Source organism: Sapajus apella, unplaced genomic scaffold (genome assembly GCF_009761245.1).
Source record: "Sapajus apella isolate SASKATOON/1434 unplaced genomic scaffold, GSC_monkey_1.0 scaffold6, whole genome shotgun sequence".
Classification (NCBI taxonomy): Eukaryota; Metazoa; Chordata; class Mammalia; order Primates; family Cebidae; genus Sapajus; species Sapajus apella.
Genome location: NW_022436946.1, coordinates 18840906 through 18864606, shown reverse-complemented (window position 1 = coordinate 18864606; position 23701 = coordinate 18840906). Strand labels below are relative to the sequence as shown.

Genomic DNA, 23701 nt, shown 5'->3' with positions numbered 1-23701 from the left:
TTGGGAGGCTGCACTGAGCTAATGTAGATATGTAAAGTATTCACTGTGATTCCTGGAACCTAACGAGGACACAGTAAAGGATAGTTGTTGCTGCTACTGTTTAAATATTGTTTTTTATTATCAGCACTGTGTTGTAAGCAAGTGATCGCGAAATTAGACAAAAGTAAGCCAATTCAGAGGGTTATTGCCGGCGGCCATGGAGGACTCTCCATCTTTTTAACCCATGGCCCCGAAAGGAGGGTGTTAAGACCTTTTATGCCCGTAAACCACCTCCTGGGCAGGGGTGGGGGCGAGGGGCTTTGGACATTCCAAGGGCCAGTGGACTTTGGACATTTTGTAAACCACCTCCTGTGCAGGGGTGAGGGTGAGGGGCTTCGGACATTCCGATTATTACCTAAGTGGTTCACAGAAGTCAAGATAAGCGTTAGTTTACACATTGTCTGGGTAGGGTGGAAATTATAGACCTTAGTTACTTACTACAAGCTGCAGGGGCCAAGATGGCGTGGGTTTGGACTGCTTGCCTGTCACATCAGGGTTACAGAGAGCAGTTTCAACAGAAAGCGGAGGTATGGTTGAGGTATGCAGTTTTATGGGGCTTTTACCATGTCACAACTGCAATGTGGTAAGACAGTGGTATAGAAGAGATAGACATTGCCCTCAAGCAGTTTATAATTTCATTTTGTCTATAGAAACTGCGACTCCCTAAGATTTTTTTGTATACCATTATGTTTGGAGCATTTTATTTATTAGGCTACGAATATTCTTTTATTGAGTGTTACAGAAGCGACATCTTGTGTTGGGAAATGTTAGGTGTTACTGTGTAACATCATACAAAAAAAACACCATTTCCTCTGTTGGTATCTAACAGATTATAAGGAACAGAGAAATGCTGAGGTTATTTTAGGTGATGTGTATTTATTTTAAAGATACATGATACTAAAGAAAAAATTATTCATGACACTTGTTAAAGATGGTATGGCAGACTGTATTCCAGAGGGGCCATGATGGCAGATACAGGGATCACTGCAATGGGGTCTCTCGGCTGGGAAGAGAAACTGGGCTCAACTCCAACAAGGACAAATGGAGGTTTATAACCAAGGAGCAGAGTGGAGGTCAGTGAATGGAAAATTACTGAGAAGAAGGGTGAGGGGTTTCTGGCTAAACAGACTGGGTAGGATTGTTGCTGACGGGAGGCTATGGTGATAAGATAGCTGAGATATGCAGGGTGGTTAGACACCAAGTGTGGGGGATTTCTTTAAACTGACTTGGCAGTATTCTTGCTGAAACTAGATTCTACAAGGACAGAGAGAGAAGCCCATGGTTAGGGCTAGTCAAGCAGAAGACTCAGAGAGGCCTGACTAAAGTTTTGGTCAAAGGAGAGAGTCTCTGTCAATGGGAAGTCAGATCCAAGGACAGCATCTCATGATTTGCACAATCCCATTAGCAGATAATGGGAACATTGTTCAGGATACAACAGCTACTCTTGGTATCAGAGCCGTTCGCTATGCTCATGAGTCAGTTCTTTCTCATCTCTGCTTTTTTATGGATTCTACATTGACTGTTAGCCCCCACTCTTTCCCTTTTTTCTCTCACGAATTCTGCTGCCTCAGGGCTTCTGGCTTCTGTTCCCTTAGGGCTTGTCTGTGCTCTCTTTTCTCTGTTGCTGTTGTTTTCTTTTCTGGGTTTGCTATTTTGCATTCAAACTACTTTCCAGTGTATTCACATTTAGAAGTTGACTAGAATTGCATCAAACTGAAAGTGGAGGAGGGAAGATGCATCTTTCCTCTTCCTGTTTCAGAGGAGTAGGTGCTGAGAGGGGAAGGGAGGTGATGGACCAGGTCTATGGGGATTTCTCCTGGATGCAGATTTGGTTTTTCTAACGTGTGCATTTGGACTTCTTTGCAACTCTTCATGGTAATGCCCCTCTTCACAGGTCTGGAAAAATGACAGTAGTCATTTCTATTGAAATTATTGCTGTCTTAAAAAATCCTAAAGGCCATGAGGAATGGGTTCACAGACACATTCACTTGGAGACAAATAATTATTGCTTCTAACAGAAATGGAATGTTGTCTGCTGGCTTGACCTTTCTGTGGCAAGAATAAAGCCTTATTCTTAGGAAAGATCATAGTTATTGAGTCATATTGGGTATTCCAAGGACACATTTCTGAAAATATGCAGGGCCATTGAGAGGTTTTTCTAGTCTGATAGCAATCTGATCTGCAAAATAAGGGTGTTGGGTTCAGTGCTCTTAAGATAGACAGTCATCATGCCTTAAAACTTACACATCCATTTAAACTGTCCAAATCAACTATCTGTTTGAGAACAAGTAGACAATTAAGCATTTGTTTGGTTGAAGAATCTTAACATTGTTCTAATTTTGGTTGTTGTTTATTTTCTTTTTGATTTATGTTTTACCATAAAGAAATTCTGCATACCTAATCACTGTATGTGTATGTGTGTTATTAGATTATAAAAGGAATTAAGAGCCTACAAAATGCAGTAATACAACAAGATAAGCGACTGGCCCAAACAATGGTCAGAGATGGTTCCTTTCATGTTACCCTGCTGGTGATGCAATTATTAAATGAAGATGAAGTAAACATGTGAGTAATATATCTTTCTTAAATATAATTTTCCAAATTTTATTACTTTAAAATGAATAAGCACAGCAGAACCCAAAGAGACATTCTAAATTTTAAAGAACTAGTCTCCATATAATTTATTCCAATGAATAGTTAATATATGGAATGTACTGCGTAATATTCTTTTAAATCTAGACTTTTAAACTCTGTTATGGTTATCAAGTGGTAGCCCTTGGTTATGTAATTGTTTTGCCCATGCTTATAATATAAGTACTCTGGACCTGATTGTTTAGCTTAAAATTCTAGATACGTATTTTGGAATCATGGCACAACCACCTCTTATGATCTGCCTCACTTTGGGCAAATCATGTACTTTCTAAGTAAATGGAGAAAATAATAGTACCAATATGTGCAAGAACTCTTTGTCTAGGGCCTAGCACATAGTCGGCACTCTATTATTAGCTATTAGAGCTGGCATTTTATTAGGCCACTGGACAACCTGAGTTTCATCTAAGTCATTCTTAGAGTTACTGTACTCTACCCACCCCCAGTGCCACCATGCCAGGGTTCTGCCATAAAGGTTGAAGGTGAGTCATTGATTACTGTTTTCCAATCTGGAAGAAACCTTGTTCTTCCCCCAGTTCTCCGGGACACTCTATCTGTACTTAGATTTTCTATTCCTCTGTTACGTTGCATATAGCTCACCATATTAAGCTCAAGCCTAAGATTTTTGGAAAACCAAAGCCAGGCTGAATTGCAGGTTGCTTTTGTTTTCTACTTTGACAGCTATATCTCTTGAGGGAATGAGGAACAAGGCTTGAATTAGGAAGGGGTTGAGGAAAAGGTAAAATAAAAGGGATAAGATGAAATAAATTAATAACTCAAAATATTCAACCCCTTTATGATTATTATAGTTATGTCTTTTAAACAGTAGAACCTCATGTCTTTAGAGTTCAATCTTATAATCTGTCCCAAGCCAACGCACCCAAAGCAGGCTTGAGCATCCTGCAAGGACAGAGAGGAGGGGAGATTTTATTTGATTGACGGTGATCACTTGGCCAATCAGAAGAAAAAAGCAGTACTCTGACATTCTTGAAAGAAGAGAATCCAAAGAAGATGCTATGCAAGATGAAAGGTTGCGAGAAAGGAGTAGTGCTCTGTGTGTGTTAGAATGGTCAGAATTCTCCAGAAAAACAGCACCAATAGCAGCGTATCTATGTAGATATCTATCTGTATCTGTTTGTATAGACATGTATATCTTTATGTAGAGAGATTTATTTTAAAGAATTGTCTCCCATGATTGAAGGATCTGCAGGGCAGCCTGGAAGAGAAGAGTTGATATTGTACTCTCAAGTTCTCAAGCAGTCTGGGGACAGAATTCCTTCTTTCTCAGGGGACTCCAGTCTTTTCTATTAAGGCCTTTAGCTGATTGGATTGGGTCCACCCCTATTCTGGAGAGGCAGAGGTGTCAACTTTTAAGTGGTGATGAGGTTCAATGTGTGACCTCACTTTGGGGCAGCTAGAATGGAATTGATGGGGTTTCTGGGAAGACGTTGTTTATGTGAACGATTTATTAGAAGTCCCTAATTTTTAATTTTTTATCCTAAACTGTATGTTAGATATCTAGATTATCCTCATTTCTTGTCCTATATTGATTCTTATTTTTCAAAGTCTAATATCAAGTTTTAGGTGTTGAATAATGTACTGATCAATGGATTGGATATGGAATGTGCAGAGACTTTTAAAAAATCATTAATTTCTTGTTGGAGATGTCACCTGAAGTCCTTTGTGTCCTCACAGTGTAGAAGAAAGGAATGGAATATTAGGCCAAGCCCAGATGCTGATTTGAAAAGATAGATGTCCTGTCTTTGTTCGAAATACAGCCTTTGGGTCTGAACTCCAGTTTGAGAATTCAGTTTCTTATGTGCATGTACTTTTTACTTACTTTACCTTAAAGAAGCCTTTTCATAAACCCTTCTTGAAAACATATTCAATTTGAATATGTTAAAATAATTTGAAAGTTAATGATATTCCCAGTGGAAAGTTAGTTGATATTCTTTCGCTCTCTGTGAATCAGTGGCATCTTATTAGGACAAATTTATTGATTTATACTACTGGAGAACTGGAAAAATGAACTGAATTTAGATCATCTATATTTCTTTAAAGAATAATGACATAGAATTCACTGTCTCTGAAGTCTTAACCTTTCTTATGGTCTGGATTAGCATATAGTTTCACTTAAAACAAATATCTTGAATTCCCCCAACTTATAAATGAGACAGGAATAGCTGTTCTGTTATCACATGCTTTAATTCATAGCATACAGTGGAGGAAAGTACTGACTTAAAAGTATGTACACTGTATATGTTTGGATGAACATAACTACAGTTAGGTAATAGTGGATTTGAACTGGATTTGGAGGTACAATGAGAAATGTTGACATTTACATGGCTATACTAAAGTACATTTGTCCTTTTTAAAATGAAATGAGAAATGTACAATACTTTACAATTTTGGAAATGACAAATGTATAATACTTTAGTATAGCTATGTAATTTCTCAGAGAAATGACATTGGTATAGAAGTCATAGATGAAAATTAGTTAAAAACTTTGAAGACTAATTTAGAGATATGAAAGATCAAGAAAACTAATTTTTTCAAATGCTTGACTGAATAAATCACTGATCAAAATAATTTAAATGAAGGTACTCCATTAGAAGGGTGTTTTAAAGTTCTGTATGAATGTGCTTAGTTCTTTGTTAAGTAATTGCTGCCCTCTAGTGAGAATTCATTTTTTTCTAAAAATGAAGTCCCTCTACCAAAATTTTCTTTAGAGGTAATTCTAATTTTCCAAATATCAAAAATCTCATAATGTCTAATTCAGTAATATAGTAAACATTTGTTTTTATTAAGAAAAGTGTGGGTGGATGCAGTGGCTCACACCTTAATCCCAGCAATTTGGAGGCTGAGGTGGGAACATCACTTGAACCCAGGAGTTTGAGACCAGCCTTTGCAGCATAGGGGGACTTCTCTTTAAATAATTTTAAAGAAAATTAGGCATGGTGGCATGCACCTGTGTAGTCCAGCTACCCAGGAGGCTGAGGCAACCTGAGCCCAGAAGGTTAAGGCCTCAGTTAGCTGTGATCACACCAGTGCGCTACAGCCTGGGTGACAGAGAACAAGAGAGAGAGAGAGAGAGAGAGAGAGAGAGAGAGAGAGGCAGAGAAGGAAAGAAGGAAAGAGCACTTGAAAGAAAGAAAGAAGAAAGAAAGAGCACTTGAAAGAAAGAAAAACAAAAGAAAGAAAGAAAAATATAGCACTTCCAACACAGAGCAGCTGTATAATTGCATAGGCTAAATAGCTAATGTACATATAGCAAACTTACATAGTTACAATTGGGGAGTATAATTAAACTTGTATTTTATTTGAGTCTAAGTATAGCAGATTATCGAATTATAGAGACTTACATTTCAAGAGAAGTTTTATTAGAATGTCTTACAAATGGTAAGTACTGTAAAAGTATTAGTAATTTCATTAAGAATCTAGAACTTTACACATAATCTAATGTAAGCGCTTGTAGGTATTCTTTTTTTGGGATATATTTTCAGTAATTTTTTGTGTTGTCCATATAATATTTCATATGGTTATAAATTTTTTTGGTAAACTGTACGTTAGTATCTACTTTTATGTCTTTAATAGCAATTATAATTAGGTAAAGATTTTTTCACTTCTTATAGTTTTTGTTTAAAACTGTCTATCAGTTTCAATCATATAGTTTAGATTTAGAGGACATTTTGAGCCTTAAAATAATTAGTACAAATATCAAAATTAAAACTTTCTAAAACTGATACTTTATTCTTTATTTGGATTTGTATATTTTATTACTTAATGTGTAACTGAAAAATATATTATTTCTTACCAGTGGTATTGATGCTCTTTTGGAATTGAAACCATTCATAGAAGAACTCCTCCAAGGAAAACATTTGACTTTGCCCTTTCAAGGGATTGGCACTTTTGGAAATCAGGTTGGATTTGTGAAGCTGGCAGAAGGTGATCATGTAAACTCACTTTCGGAGATAGCAGGTAAAACAGATAGCAACTCGCTCATATGAAATCTTGTCTGTCGGAGAAGCAATGTTTTTCAATTTTGTAATAGAGACTTGACATTTTTTAATTTTTAAAAGATGATGGACTAGACTCAAGTATTTTTTAGGACTGTCCCAGTCATAAGTCTGAAGGATTTCAGGGCTTATCATAACATGTGACATATAGTTGGCACTTGGTAAGTACTGAATCAATGAATAAGAGTCGTTTGTTGCCTGCCTGTTCAAAGGCTTGTGGAAGTTATCATCCCTATTCCAGAGAGCCAGTTGGTGAATCAGCTAGATTTCCATTTATGCTGCTCCCCTCTGCCCACTCCCCTGGAGGTAGTAATCTCTGAGTGGAAGGCCCATTGTTAGTAGAAGACCTCACATGTACTGGAGAACATGTTGCTTTGTGCAGCCCAATTAAAAGTGTCAGGGAATTGGAAGCAAAAAAATCATAACCTGGATGAGTGACTTGAGTTTGATCCAGAGATAATAGCTTGGGTATTAGCCTACATGCTGTGAGAAGTTTTTATTTTCACTTCATTTCATGTCATCTTGTTGCAGCTTCAGTAATCCTTGATTCATATCATACTCGCATCATTGGTCCATGCTTGGTCCACTTTTACCTGTTTTTTTCCTCTGTATCTGTGTTTACTCATTCTTCTCTTCTTTCTCTGCCCCCTCTTCCCTCTCTTCTTGCCTTCATTCCCTCCTTCTCTGTGTGTATCTACCTTTTTTTCTCTCTCTGTCTTTTAAAAAATAATGTAATAATAACCTGGGAATCTACCACCCAAAACAGAAGCTAGGGCTTTGATAGTAATCTAACCATGTTTTCCTCTTCAGTAACGCATTCTTTGGCCTTCCCCCAATTAAGTTAACTATCATTCTGAAGTCAGCGTTTACTTCCTTTTATTTTCTCAAAGTATATGCATTTTCATTTTAGTTGGTTTTAACGTAATAAAAAGGGCATCATGTTGTATGTGATCTATTGGGACATCCTTTTTGCTTAATATTACATTGCCTCTTAATTGCCCATTTAAAAGCGTATGTTTGGCAGGGAGTGAGGATTAGGTTTCATTGTCGGTTTTTCTTTTGTGTTCTTAAGATATTTGTGATAAATATTTTGTGAATGTCAGTGTTTATATAGGGCTGGATTATCATTCAGATTAATTGTTAGAATGACATTTAGTGTAGTGTCAGTTGTGCTGTCTAGTATACGGTTTAAGTTCGCTGAGTTCATTATCCATTCAGATGTTTCAGAAGTAGAGCTGTTTAGTTATCGTTTTAGTAGAAGATTTCTGTTATGTACTTGAAATACATTTTACATAGCAGCATTTCAGTTAGGTTGCAAATGTAAAATTCACGATTGCTGTTATTAGTGACACAGCCATGCCACATTCATTTTAGCTAAGGTTTTTATAAGTTTATTACCTCTAAATTTCATTTCTTCTACATAATGTTGGGCTCAAGGAATTATACTTTAGTGGGAAGAATTCATTCCTTCAGCATGCAGTTAGCTGGTGCCAACCAGGTGCTTGGGATAGAAAACTCAAAATAACGATCCTTTTCCTCTAAGGAGCTTATAGCTTTGTGCGGAAGCAAACAGGCAAGCAATTGCAGTGCAATATTATAATACAATAATTTCTGTAAATAGAGGCAGAGGCACAGAGTATAGTGGGCGCACACAGAAGAAGGGATCTGGATTGAGGAAGATTTTATAGGAGATATAGCATTTGAGTAGACATTTGAAAAGTAAATACATGTTTTCTGGTTGGACAAATTGGAGGAGCGTATTGTGGGTAGACGGAACAGCATATGAAAATGAATCAAATCACATATATTGACTTACAAGTAGATTAGTGTGACTGAAGTACAAATTGCACATCTGGAGGTATCACCCAAATGAGATTCACATGCTAAGGGGAGCAGTGAAGGTAAAATAAGGGCATGAGGAAAGTGGTGAAAGTTTAGAATGACCAAGGGAAACCAAAGGGGAAAGTTTAATCAGCAGCATGTAATGGGGGTTGCAGAGCAGTGCAGAAGATTCATTTGGGATGAGACTGTAAAAATGTGTAATGTTACTAATTTGTGATTTTTCTCAAGCATCTAGATGTGGGAATAGAGAGAGGAAACTGAGTTAATCCATACTTCAGCCCTTATATGGTAGATGTGGTAAAAAGACAAAGGAACAAGACTGGCAAGAGAGTGGTAGAATGTTTGATGTGATCATTTTTGGATGTACGTTAGAGAAGGCAGTAAAGTCTGGATGGGACTAATAGTTGGAAGGAGAATAGAGTAATAGGACTGAAGATTAGAGTTAATAGAAGTTTGAGAGTGAGAAAGGAGGATTAGAATGCTGTGATGAGAGACCAGTATATTGGATTTTATGAATGGAGGAGATTTCTGGTTAATAGAGAGTATGAAGACTCTTGTCTCATTGATGTCACAAAGAAAAAAGTGGTAGGTAGAAGTTTTGAAAACACGAGAAAGACAAATTATTAGGTTTCATAGGAGAAATTACAGATTTCAGTGAGGTCCCTAGGTGCATGATCAGTATACAAGAAACTAAATAATTAAAGTATTTTTAAGAGATACAATGTTTAATAACAAGAACAGTAGAAACATGTAGGAATAAATCAACTGAAGGATATGCAAGACTTCCCTTCCCTCCTTCTGAGGGAATATTTTGGCTGTTATATCTTCACTAGGTATGTTTATCATAATACTTTTCTCCTTTCCTTTTTTTAAGACAGTCTTGCTCTGTCACCCAGTCTGGAGTGCAGTGGTACAATTGCGACTCACTGCAGCCTTGAGCCTTGAGGCTCAAGCAATCCTCCTGCCTCAGCTTCCTGGGTAGTTGAGACTATGGGTGTGCGCCAGCATGGCCAGCTAATTTTTTTGAATTTTTTTTTTTTTTTTTTTAGAGTTGGGAGTTTCACTATGTTTCCCAGACTGGTCTTGAACTCTTGGCCTCAAGCAGTTGTCCCATCTCAGCCTCATATAGTGCTGGGATTACAGGCATGAGCCACTGCAGCCAGCCCCTCCTTTCTTTTTCTGTTTGTTGCAAGAGCATCTATTCCTGTCACTGAGAAATGCATTTCTAGACTAAGCCAGATATCAAAAAAATTGCATAGGTACTTAGACAAAAATCATGTAAAACTTTGTAGAACTGATATTACAGAATTGCTTTTACTATAATTCTTGTAGCATTATTTGATGATTTTATAAGAAACAGGCTTATGGAAATTATCTGTTTAAGTATTGCAAATGTTGATTATATCTTGTTAAAAAACATGAGTTGATTAGAAAAAATTCTTTCTAATTTCAATATTAGGGCTATTTCTCTTGAACGCATTGTTTTTTACCTAATGAATGTTGAACATTTAACTTGTGTCTTTGGGTTAAAATTGATTTCTTGAAAACTTAGAACCTAGTTTATGGCATATTTCAATTTAGAATAGAGGACATAATGTTGTTCTTTTGGTGCACTTACCGTATACCTGGCTTCATTATCTTTCCAGTTTTAGTTTCCCATTTTCTCATTTTCTTTATATTAAATTTACTTATTATAGTGTACATTTCTTTGGAGTTATCTTAAATCCTATTTTTAGGGATAGGATGAAGCAAAACGTATAAACAAGCATGCAAACAAATAAGCAATATTTACAAGTCAAGGAGTACTTAAAATCATTTGGCTAACGAAAGGCAACTCTAATCATTTTGAGGGCAAATCATTTGGGACCAATGCCCATAGTTAATCTTTTCTTCCTGGGCAAATCATTTGGGATTGATGCCCACAGTTAATCTTTTCTTCCTGACTGCTCTGTAAAAAATGCTAGACTTAGAGCTTTTCTTTGATAATATAAATATCTCTGCACTCAAGAAACATTTCTAATTAGTCATTCATTCATTGTTCTTTTAAATAATTCATTGAGTACTTGCAACATTGAGAATTCCATCCATTCTTTGCAAATATTCTCACAAAGGCATTTTCCAGTATTGATGAAAGATCCATTGTGTGCTGAGGAATGTGAAGTCTCACCAGCTTTAATATGAATATAAGCCCAAGGATGTTGGTTTTTTATTACTGCTCCTGTAATTCCTTTCTTGATTCCAGAGGTATTAGGTACTGTTGATTAAAAATATTTATGTTTTTTCAAAAGTTTCAACAAAATATTATAATAAATAGAAACTGGAGGGAGAGCAACATTCTTTCCCCCTCATACAATTAGTGTTATACTTGCTTTTAATCTTTTATGTGTGTATTGTACTACTGTTTTTGATTATAATTTTTATGCACTTTTATAAGAAACAAATATTTGAATATACATGGAAAATTTTATTCACTTACTGAAGCAACATGTATTTATTAATTATTGGGGACTTACTGTGTCAGGTATTGAAGTTCAGATGAGCTCTGTTTACATAGTATTCAGATATTCAGAATGTTCAATACATGGAATTTTTGTCAATATCTTACTTCCCTAGATATATTTTTAAAAGAATGCCTCAAGCTGGGCACAGTGGCTTGCACTTTTTTTTTGAGACAGCCTCACTCTGTCACCCAGGCTGGAGTGCAGTGGCACAATCTCGACTCACTGCAATCTCCGCCACCCGGGTTCAAGTGATTCTCCTTCCTCAGCCTTCCAAGTAGCTGGGATTACAGGCGCCCACCACCACAGCTGGCTAATTTCTGTATTTTTAGTAGAGACGGTGTTTCACCATCCTGGCCAGGCTCTTCTTGAACTCCTGACCTCATAATCCACCCACCTCAGTCTCCCAAAGTGCTGGCATTACAGGCATGAGCCACCGTGCCTGGCTAGTGGCTCGCACTTATAATTCCAGCCACTCAGCAGTCTAAGGTAGAAGGATCACATGAGCTCAGGGTCTGGAGGTTATAATGAGCTATGATTTTGCCATTACACTCTAGCCTGGGCAACAGAGTGAGACCTCATCTCAAAAAAAGAATGCGTTAGAATTAGTACCACTTTAGTCCAACAGTATCAGTAAAATAATTTAATATTTTTTTGTGTGTCATATTTTATAAGCTATTTTGCAAATGATATATTCCAACGTTCAGAAGAGTATATTCCATTGACCAAATTTCTTAAAACTTTGTAATAAATTATATGTATATGCCTATATAGGAATATTAAAATTTTGTTCATTCAAAATAATAGAGACAGAGCTAGTCTCGCTTAACTGTAAAGCAGGATAATTTGTAAAGAAAGTAATTACAGTTGACCTTGAACAACATGGGGATTGGTGCCCAGAATCCTGCATAGTCAAAATTCCCCATATAACTTTCGACTCCCCCAGAAGTTTACTACTAGTAGTCTACTGTTGACTGGAAGCCTTACTGATAACGTAAACAACTGATTAACACATATTTTATATGTTACATGAATTATTAATATATGCTCTATTCTTATGATAAATAATTTAGAGAAAAGAAAATGCTATTAAGAAAATCATAAGGAAGAGAACATATGTTTGCTGTTCATTAAGTAGAAGTGGATCATCATAAAGGTTTTCACCCTCATCATCTTCACATTGAGTGGACTGAAGAAGAGGAGGAGTGAGCCTTGCTTGGGTGGCAGAGGCACAGAGGTGGAAGTGGAAGTGGGGAGGCAGGAGAGGCAGGCACACTCATGTAACTTCTATTGAAAAATATCTGCTATAAGTGGACCTGCTTAGTTCAAACCTGTGTTGTTCAAAGGTTCAGCTGTAGTCTGATTTACCTAATTTTCATTGGGAAAGTTCTTAGATTTACAAGTTAAAAAAAATAAATTCTTAAAGTGTTACATAGTTCTTATGAAAAAAGGAATGAATTTCAGACACTACTCTTTGTACTCATTATTGAAAATTGGCAAGATAAAGAGTCACTTAGAATTATTAATGTGTAAAATTGAAGAAAATTATTGTACATTTTGAACTAGTAGAGTCTAAATTGATGAGCTTTTACCATTAATGGGGTAAAAGGACATGCTACTCCGTAATATTTTAAGCTAAAGGAATTTGAGAAAATAGCAGAAGCAGGAAAGTCACACTCTGCCCTCTTGCCCTTCCCTGAAGCAGGTCATAAGACCCACATTTGAGATATGCTGTTTCTGTGCCTGAAGCAATGGAACATCCTCCTTTCTGAAGACACTGGGTCAAGTCTATAAGCCTTGCTAGGTTCCCCCGTTTATTTCCATTAGATCATACTTTATAATTCAGTTGTACCTCACAACTATCCACTTCTTCATCAAACACAGCGTTAAAATACACAGGTGTACATGTTTATTTGGGTCATTATTTTCTTATGAAAGTCCCATGTCACATAAAGCTTCTATTAAATACATTTGTATGCTTGTCTCTTGTTAATCTGTCTTACAGAGTTATCAGCCATGAATATAGGATGGGTGAGAAAAATATGTTTCTTTTTTCCTACACCATCAAAATTATGCTGTTACTAACAGTTATTTTTGATACCTGCTGGTGGGCTAAAGAGACCAAGCCCTTCTTCGTATCCGTGTACATCTGGGCTTATGGTAGTAGCCTCTTGAGGGAAGTAGGTAAGATGTATGGCATCAGAGGCTGTGTCTCAGCTTCCTACTTTGACCTTGAGTGATCTTGTTTTTTTCACAATAAAACAGCACCTTCTCCTTTCCTAGAATTACCCAGTAGCTCATAGAAGTAAGCAGATATTGAACATTTGGCGTTTATATGGCATGTTCCCACATTTTATAATGAATGATGAAATTGCACTGAAAAGCTTTTTGCATAGAAATGGATATGTGATTTCATTCATTTTTTTCCAGCCATATGTAATTTTGTTAAGAAGGTTGTTAGATTGAGAGATTGCTAAAAATTTAGCCCACTAGAATTATAGTAGTTCTTGCAAATCTTTTTTTTTTTTAATAGAAAAGTGCCCTTGGTTAGCATAAAAAATCCTAAGTACATTTATCTCATACAAGAAAAAAATAAATTTTTAGAATGTTCGTTTGAACATTATGCTTTCTTTTATTTTGACTGTCATTTTCCCCAAAAGGTGGAGAGAATACACTGTGTTTTCTGCTCCTTGTGAAGAATCTGTTCAGTTTCTGGTATCTTTAGGCCCTTCTAGGATGCTCTGTTACTACATGAAGTCTTGGACTTCTAACCACCACAAGCTGTTGGGTGTCCCAGCAGCCTGCTGACCTTTCCCCTAATGCCTTGGGCTAGGTTCCCTTCAGAAACATCAGAATAACTTAGCCACACTTCACTTGGAACTTATCAAAGACCAGCTTATTTTCTCAGCTAGGATGGCTGCATTCACAGTCCTGCATCACTGAGACCATTAGAGGCACCGTTTCCTACCCTGCCTCTGTTTGCATATGCCTCCAAGCATTTCTTCCATCCTCCCTTTCCTTTCTCACCTCTCTGTTAATCCTTTTTATTCTCACCTCTTTTATTTGCTTGATTTTCGATCAAACACATTCTAAATGGACTGATTTTTGTACCAGGCATTATTCTAATTATCTTACTAAATATTAATTTAGTCCTAACAAACCTGTGAGGCAGGGGCTGTCTTAGTTCATTTTGTGTTGCTATAACAGTACCTGAGGCTGGATAATTTATGAAGGAAAGACGTTGATTGAGCTCACAGTTTTGCAGTCTGGGAAGTTCAAGAGCATAGCACGGCACTGGCTGGCGTCTGGTGAGAACCACATGCTGGGAAGTGGAAAAGTGAGTGCAAAGAAATCACATGGCAATAGAGGAAGCAAGAGAGAACCCAGGAAGCCTAAATCAGGTTTCTAAGAGCTCACTCTTCAGTAACTAATCCAGTCCCATTAAAGTGAGAACATGCTCCTGATGTAAGGCATTCATATATTTATGAGGGATCCACCCTTGTGAGCCAAACACCTTCCACAAGGCTTCCATCTCCAGCACTACCACATTAGGAATCATTTTCAACATGAATTTTGGTGGGGACAAACCACATCCAAACCATAGGAGGACCGTTGTCATCACTCCCATTTAGCAAGAAAACTGAGGCACAAAGAAGTAATTTGTTCATACATGGTGGAACCAGGACTCAAACCCAAGCAATCTGATTCCAGATTCTGTGCTCTTAATCACTATACTAGTCTGTTACATTGTAAATTAGCAACTGGACTCCCTAAACATTTTCCAGGAACACTTCTTGCTTTAGCTGAAACTTGGCTCTTATCTCATTGAGATCACAGCTTCCTCTAGGTGAGGGCTGCTCATTTCACTCAACCCCACATTCCACAGGACCCACAGCTGTCATCTACATTCTCTTAATTATTTGTTGCTTTGTCCCTGTTCTATCCTCACACAAAGGACTTTCCGTTTTGTTTTTTTTTTTTTTTTTTTTTTTTTGAGATGGAGTTTTACTTTTGTTGCCCAGGCTGGTGTGCAATGGCACTATCTCGGGTCACTGCAACCTCTGTGTCCCGGGTTCAAGCGATTCTCCTGTCTCAGCCTCCCAAGGAGCTGAGGTTACAGGTGCCCACCACCATACCTAGCTAATTTTTGTATTTTTAGTAGAGACGGGGTTTCACCATGTTGACCAGGCCAGTTTCGAACGTCTGACATCAGGTAATCCTCCTGCCTCAGCCTCCCAAAGTGACAAAGGCCTTTCCTTATTGTAGTTCATGTTACCTGGTTTTGTTACCTTCTGCCTCTCTTTTTGCTGTCATCTGAATATTTCCTCTCCTATTTTGAGGATTTTGCTTCATAGCTCACATTGCAATGATTGCTTCCTTCAGTAGCATGAGCACAACCTGTCCAGCCATCCTGGCACAAAGTGAGCTTTGGAGTCAGTCAGAACTATTTGTATTCGTGTGCAGCCTGTTATCGCTTGAGTGGCTTTAAGCAATTTCTTTCACTTCCCAAATCTTTGTTTCTTTATTTGTTTCTTTTATGCTTAATAATACCTGTTCTGAAAATAAAGTGAGATAATCTATACAAAGTGCTTAGCACAGTATTGGGCACATAGACAATGTGAAATAGATGGTAGCTATTATCATTATTAATGATAAATAATCCATTCCCACTACTACCATCACAGCTGTTGCTTTTCTTAGAATCCCTTGACTTCTTTGACATTAGCAGGCTATACCCATACACCACTCTGTCGTGCATAAGCATATTTCTGAGACCTTAAACCCAGATATAGCTATTGCTGCAATTTCCCATTCTAGTTACCTCCTTTCCACTACTACTAATGCTCTGGAACCTCACCCAGGCCTGGCCTCTTCCAGGACTTAAACTAGACAAGGCCTCAGGGTATGCCACTCTCTTGGTGGCTCTTTCAATTGTCCTGTCTCTTTCTGTTTGACCTGGCTGGGAAACGCCAATGGCAGATCCAATTCAGTCATTTGTTTTTTTGCCCCAACACCTGGGCAAAATAAAATCCACCTTCCTTGCTGTGGCCCACAATATCCTCCATGTTCTGGTCTGCTGCCTCCATCTCCTGCCTTATCATGGCTCTCTCTCCTTGCCCACTGTGCTCCAGTTACACTTGCGTCTTACAGGTACTAGACTCAACAAAGTCTTTTCTGCCATGGATCTTCTGAAAATTCCTGAGCATTCCTTCTGCTTAGACCTTTTCATTCTTAGGATCTCAAATGTCACCACTTCAGAGAGTTCCTGTCCACTGTGAGTAGAGTATTTTTACAAGTAAGTTCTCTATCACTGTACCCAGTGGGATACCCTCATAGGTCTCATCACAGGTTGTGATTACGTTTTTGTCTCTTCAGTTTTTTGTTTGTTTATTTGTTTTGAGATGGAGTCTTGCTCTCGTCGCCCAGGCTGGAGTGCAATGGCATGAGCTTGGCTCACTGCAACCTCTGCCTCCCAGGTTCAGGTGATTCGCCTGCCTCAGCCTCCCGAATAGCTGGGATTACAGACGCCTGCCACTATACCCAGCTAAGTTTCATATTTTTATTAGAGACAGAGTTTCGCCATGTTGGCCAGGCTGGTCTCAAACTTCTGACCTCAAGTGATCTGGCTGCCTCGGCATCCCAAAGTGCTGGGATTACAGGCAAGAGCCACTGCGCCTGGCCTGTTATTGTCTATTTGATTGACTGTCTTTCTGGCTAGATTAGGCTCCATGAGGGCCAGGACCATGACTGTTTTGATCACGATTGTATACCCAGTACCTTCTATAATGTGTGACACTTAAAAAGTGTTAAGGCTCACATAATCCCAGCACTTTGGGAGGCTGAGGAGGAGGATTGCTTGAGTCCAGCAGTTCAAGAGCAGCCTAGGCAACATAGTGAGACCTTGTCTCTACAAGAGGTAGAAAAAATTACCTGGGCATGGTGGTGCATGCCTCAATTCCAGCTGCCCAGGTGGCTGAGTTGGAAGGATTGCTTGAGTCTGGGAAGTTGAGGCTGCAGTGAGTTGTGAATATGCCAACATACTCCAGCCTGGGTGACAGAGAAAGACCTTGTCTCAGAAAAAAAAAAGAAAAAGAAAAAGAAAAAAAGCTGTTAATCAATATGTATCAAAAGAATGAGAAAATGAAGAAATCACACAGTCATGCAGGTTGATCCTCCTTCAAATGTGTGTCTTCCACACTCAGAGCCTTGGCTTAGCAGGTCCACTGCTCCTGCTCATTTTTTCTTGTGTCTGCTGTTGCTGCTGTAGCCTCCTGTTTGGAGCAACTATAACCTCCTACCCCTCTCTCAGCAGATAGCACTGAGGCTGGGGTCTGCTCACTTCAAGTCCCTGTGCTTAGTAAACCTATCTGCTACTGCATTTGGCTTTTAAATTCTCATACAGTTTTAGGGAAAGAGGTGTCCTTTATCTAGTTAAGACTAACTCCTTCAGCTGTCTTCTTGGTCTGCTGGTCTCAACCAGGATCTTGCTGTACCAGTTACTTCTTCCCTCTCTGTGTCTCTGCATTTTCAACCCTTTCTCTTTATCACCTCCTCTCCCCCAACTTTACTAGCTCAGTAACACCTTTCCTATCACTTAAACAAATGAAAAACAAAGTTCAAAAACCCTTAGAATTAACTACAGAAAAATCAGTACCCTCTTGATCTTGAATCTCTCGCTAGCTTCTGCATTGTACCTTTCCTTCCTTTCCTACCCAGAATCTTTAAAAGAGTTGCCTGTATTCTCCATCTCTAGTTCATTACTGTCCTTTCTTGAACCTCCTGCAGTCAGTAGGCTATGGCCTACTTCACTGCATGCCACATCGTGGGCCCCTGATAGCTTTGTAATCGCTGAATCTAACGGATGCTCTAGATTTATTCACACAACCAAGAATTCCCATCTTTAAATTCTACTTTTGGCTTCTAAGACACCGCTTGCTTGTTTTTTCTTTTTGTTTTGTTTTGTGTATTTTTTAATACTTCTCTCAATGTATCTTCTCAGTTTTCTTTATTAGCTTATCTCTTTTTTTCCTGTAGTGTTTGTATTTTTATTTTTGTTTTTTTATTTTTATTTTTTGAGATAAAGTCTCACTCTGTCACCTAGGCTGGAGTGCAATGGTGCTATCTTAGCTCACTGCAACCTTCACCTCCTGGCTCAAATGATTCTCCTGCCTTAGCCTCCTGAGTAGCTGGAATTACAGGTGGCTCCTACCACGTCTGGCTGATTTTTGTATTTTTAGTAGAGATGGGGTTTCACCAAGTTGGCCATGCTGGTCTCGAACTCGTGACCTCAGGTGATCTGCCCGCTTCGGCCTCCCAAAGTGCTGGGATTACAGGTGTGAGCCACTGTGCCCAGCCCCATGTTTCTCTTTTTGTATTTATCATCATGTTCAATCTCCCTATTCTTCTACCAGGAATATCAAGAAATCCAGGCGTCATCCTTAAGGTTCATCCATGCTCTATCATGTGTCAGAACTTTCTTCCTTTTTAATGCTTTAAAATATTCCATGGTATATATACACACCACATTTTGTTCCTTATCTAATTATCTGTTGATGGACTCTTGGGTTTGTTGATGTACTCTTGGCTATTGTGAATAATGCAGCTATGAACATGGGTGTATAAATATCTCTTCAAGACCTTGAATTCAGATCTTTTGGGTATGTAACTAGTAGTAGAATTGCTATATCATATGGTTGTTTTATTTTTAATTTTTTGAGGAACTGCCATAATGTTTTCTATAGCAGTCGTGCTATTTTACATTCCCAGCAGCAGTGTACAAGGGCTCCAACACTTGTTATTTTCTACGTTTTTGATAACGGCCATTCTAATGGGTGTGGTATTTCACTGTGGTTTTGATTTGCAATTCTTGAATGATTAGTGATGCTGAACAGCTTTTTTGTGCTTTTTGTCATTTGTGTTTCTTCTGTGGAGAAATCCTATTCAAGTCTTTTGCCCACTTTTAAACCAAGTTGTTTGTCTTTTTGTTGTTGATTTGTAGGAGTTCTTTATATTCTGAGTATTAACCTCTTATCATATATATGATTGGCAAATACTTCTCTCATTCCATATATGCTCTTTTCATTCTGTTATATCCTGTGATGGACAAGAGTTTTAAATTACTATCTAGTCCAATTTATCTATTTTTACTTTTGTTGCCTGTGCTTTGGTGTTACACTCAAGAAACCATTGCCAAATCTAATGTCTTAAACCTTTCCCTCTGTTTACTTTTAAGAGTTTTATATTTTTAGCTCTTATGTTTAGATCTTTGATCCATTTCAAGTTAATTTTTATATATGGTGTAAGGTATGGGACTAACTTCATTTTTTTGCATGTGGATAACCAGTTTTCCTAGCACCATTTGTTGAAAGACCGCTGATGTAGCTTGAATGTTATCCCTTCCCAAATTTCATGTTGAAATGTAATCTTCAATGTTGGAGGTGGGACTGGTGGGAGGTGATTGGATCATTATCCTCTTGGTAATGTCCTCATGCTAGTGAGTGAGTTCTTGAGAGATCTGCTCATTTAAAAATATGTGGCACCTTCCCCTCTCTCTGTTATTCTTGATCCCACAGTATGAGATGCCTGCTGCCCCTTTGCCTTCTGCCATGATTGTAAGCTTCCTGAGGCCTCCCCAGAAGGAGATGCTGGCATTATGCTTTCTGTACAGCCTGCACAACTGTGAGCCAATTCTTATAAATTACCCAGTCTCAGGTATTTATTTATAGCGATGCAAGTATGGCTTAATACAACTGTCCTTTCTCATTAAATAGTCTTGGCACCCTTGTTGAAACCATTTGACCATTGCTGCAGTCCTTTCCTGCCTTTAAAACAAAATACCTGGACTGGGTAATTTATAAACAACAGAAATTTATTCATCAACAATTGTGGAAGCTGGAAGTTCAAGATCAGGGCAGCAGCAGACTTAGGTGTCCAGAGAGGGCTCTCTGCTTCACAGGTGACGCCTTGTTGCCGCATCCTCACCTAGTGTAAGGGGAGAATGCTTTATCTTCACATGGTGGAGGGGCAAAAGGCAAAAGAGACAAAAGGGATTTAGGAACCCTAAATCTCTTTTAAGGGCAGTAATCTAGTTCATGAAAGCAGACCTCTTGTGACCTAATCAGCTCCCAAAGGCCCCACCTCTTAATACAATTACCTTGGGGATTAGGTTTCAACATAAGAATTTTGGAGGGCTACAAACATTCAGAACATAGCAACTGTACATATGAGGGTTTATTTTTGAGCTTTTTATTCTATTTCATCAGTCTCTGTGTTTGTCTTTAGGCATATATCCCACTGTCTTGATTACCATAGATTTGTAATAACTTTTGAAATCGGAAGTGTAAAATTTCCAACTTTGATCTTCTTTATCAAGATTGTTTTGCCATTCAGAGATCCTTGAGGTTCAATATGAATTTTAGGATGGATTTTTAAAATTTCTGCAAAAAATACCATTGGGATTCTGATAGGGTTACATTAAATCATTAGATTGCTTTGAGCAGTATTGGCATTTTAGCAATATGTAGTCCTTTAGTTCATTAAAACAGGCAGGATGTCTTTCTATTTATTTGTATTTTTTTAAATTTCTTTTAGCAATGTTTTGTAGTTTTCAGAATATGCATCTTTTACCTCCTTGGTTAAGTTTGTTCCTAAGTATTTTATAATTTTTGTATTTCTAAGTATTTTATAATTTTATTTATAATGTTGATGCAGTTGTTTTCTTAATTTCCCTTTCATATTGTATAACTGATCTTTCATAGAGATTTATTTCAAATGTCACTTTAAAAATAAAGGCCTTTTCTGATTCTCCAAAGTGGAAATGATCATTTTATCCTCTAATCCTCTTATCCCGTAGATATCTGCTGTAGAAACTAAAACAACTTTGTGTATTTAATTGTTTAGAAATCTATCTTTCCCAGCCAGAACTGAAAGCTCTTTGAGGGAATCTTTCATCTTTGTATCCTGAAATCCTGCCACATAATAGATAAAGCAGTGGCAAAAAAGTGTGATGTAAGCATAAAAGTCTAATTGAAAAACATTTAACCTTAGGTGGTGTCCCTTCCCTCATTTGCATTCATGTCTAAATCTTTGCATGAAAATTAAACCCAGTCCTAGTGTGCTAGAATCCCCTAAGGAAGATGTACCAGAACTCTTTCTGGCAGTTCATTTGGACTTGCAGGTTGTTAGGATAAGAAGGGACCTGAGAGAGAATTTATTGTGGTCTCATCACTTTTACTGTCAGGGTTAAGTGATGTGTCCAGAAACACAAGCTAAATAATCAAAGAACTGGGTCGGAGTTAGAAGGCTTATTCTGGTTATCTTTCTCAACTGCAGTAGAATGGATAATACTCCTCTGGTGTCAAGATGTATTTTAAAGATGTGCTTTTAAGAATGACACTTAAAAATTCTACTTGACAGTTTTACACAGTAATCAACTGGAAATATCTATTTAAGATGAGGACTATAACATTTTTAAATTGAAGTTGGTTTCAACATATGTCAACCTTGATATTGAAACATATAGTGCAAGTGACTTGTTAAGACCGTCTAAAATGAAACTGTTGAGGTAGCATGTAGATACAGGAACGTTTTTAAAAATGTTAATAGTAATACCATAGGAACAATAAAAACAGCTTTAAGGCTTTTATTTCTTTAAAGTTTTAGGTGATGAAAAGTGATTCTAAAATTTTATTGAGATTTTTCATATTATATGTGACACAATTTTAGCATAACTTACATTTGTTTTTTAAGACAGTGCCTTAGTCTGTCACCAAGGCTGGAGTGCAGTGGTGCCATCAGAGCTCACTGCAGCCTTGATGTCCCTGGGCTTAGGTGATTCTCCTACCTCAGCCTCCGGAGTAGCTGGGACTACAGGCATGTGCTGTCACACCTGGCTGATTTTTTTTTTTTTTTTAAGAGATGGAATTTCACCATGCTACCCAAGCTGCTCTCAAATTCCTGGGGTCAGGCAGTTTTTCCTCCTTGGCCTCCCAGAGTACTGGAATTATAGGCATGAGCCACCTTGCCTGGCCACAAATCAAAAATTGAACATACCATTTTTGTTACATCCACATATTGAAATAATATAGAGATACTCTGACTTACAGTGCAGTTACATCCTAATAAACCTATTATAACTTGAAAATGCATTGAATATGTTTAACCTACCTGAAAATATAGCTTAGCCTAGCCTACTTTAAATGTGCCCACAACACTTACATTAACCTATAGCTGGGCAAATCATCTGGCAACACAACACACTGTAGAGTGTTGGCTGTTACCCTTGTGATTAAGCGACTGAATGGGAGCTGCAGCTCACTGCTGCTTTCCGTCATTGAGAGGGAATTTCAAACTGCATATTGCTATCCTGGAAAAAGACTAAAATTCAGAATTTCCAAGTACAGTTTCTACTGAACACATGTTGCTTTCACACTATGGTAAAATCAAAAAATCGTCAGTTGAACCATTGTAGTTTGGGGATTATCTGTATGAGTTCAGTAATATATTGAACTTCATTCCTTTTAGCATTCTAGACTGTTTTTATTAATAAATCTCTTTGTGATTATTCTCAAATTAGAAATCATGTAAACCATATAAACATCCTTAACAATATTAGAAAAAGAGAGAAAACAGCAAAAGCTTGGAAAGAAGAAGGAAATACTTATCTTGCAAAAAGGGTATATTATTAGAAACGTATGATTTTGTTAAAGTTGATTTGTTACAGTGTACTTTGAGACAATTTTTAACAACTTCTTTGCATTTTAAGATTATTATGTAAATTTATTGCTGCTACATATTTAAAAGAGTTCACCTAAAGAAAATCTCCTATATAAAAAAAATGTGAAGCCAAAAAAAATAGATAAAGCTGTATTTGTTAGGGTTACAATTGTATTGTTTCTCTATTAAATTATTTATTTCAGTGTTCTTTTATATAATAAAGTATCCTAGTATATAAATATATTTTTAAGCCATTGTTCTTCAGACAATTTTCATCTTCAGTTATGAGATAAGTTATATTATTTAGGAAGTACCCTTTCCTGACTTTTTGAAGGATATCTAATATATGTGTTGTGTGATTTTCTGTTTAGTACTTGAAGGAATGTCTGTGGTACTAGGAGGAATTAAACAGTCTCAATTATTCATAAGCTTCTCTTCCAGGACTTCCAACTTCTGTGTAAGTTGTTAACACAGATGAAAAATGACATATAGGTTTTACATTAGTAAAAGCTTTTCTCATCCCAAATATGATATTGCTCTAACCATGACCTAATGCTCTAAGCAGTAGGTTATACTACTGTTAGGAATATAAAATCAATATTAAGAAGTACTTTTCAAAAAGAAGTCATTTTCTTTTCCGCCACTTCTATGTACCTATGGACTACATTGCAAAAGCACATTAGTAAAAGTTAAAAGTTCTTTGTGACAAATGTTATTTAAAGCAGTAATAAATATCGTAAAAGACTTCAGACCCAGTGAATAATGAGAGCTGTTGGGGCGAAATCTGATATAACTGAAATCAGTAAATTGAAAAATGTTGGCTGGGCACAGTGGCTCACGACTGTAATCCCAGAACTTTGGTTGGGAAGCTGAGGCAGGCAGATTGCTTGAGGCCAGGAGTTTGAGCTCAAACTGGCCAACATGACAAAACCTCATCTCTAC

The 23701-nt window shown here is 37.5% G+C and overlaps 1 protein-coding gene across 3 annotated transcripts in view; it reads left to right on the top strand.

Moving 5' to 3' along the window:
• The window catches only part of AKAP7 (A-kinase anchoring protein 7), a 143037-nt gene that overhangs the window by 30684 nt on the left and 88652 nt on the right, over positions 1-23701 (top strand). For all 3 annotated transcript variants that reach the window (XM_032274768.1, XM_032274769.1, XM_032274770.1), the window contains exons 4-5: positions 2468-2604; positions 6506-6666. In XM_032274768.1, coding sequence (XP_032130659.1) covers positions 2468-2604; positions 6506-6666 — 298 coding nt within the window. The remainder of the gene's footprint in view (positions 1-2467; positions 2605-6505; positions 6667-23701) is intronic.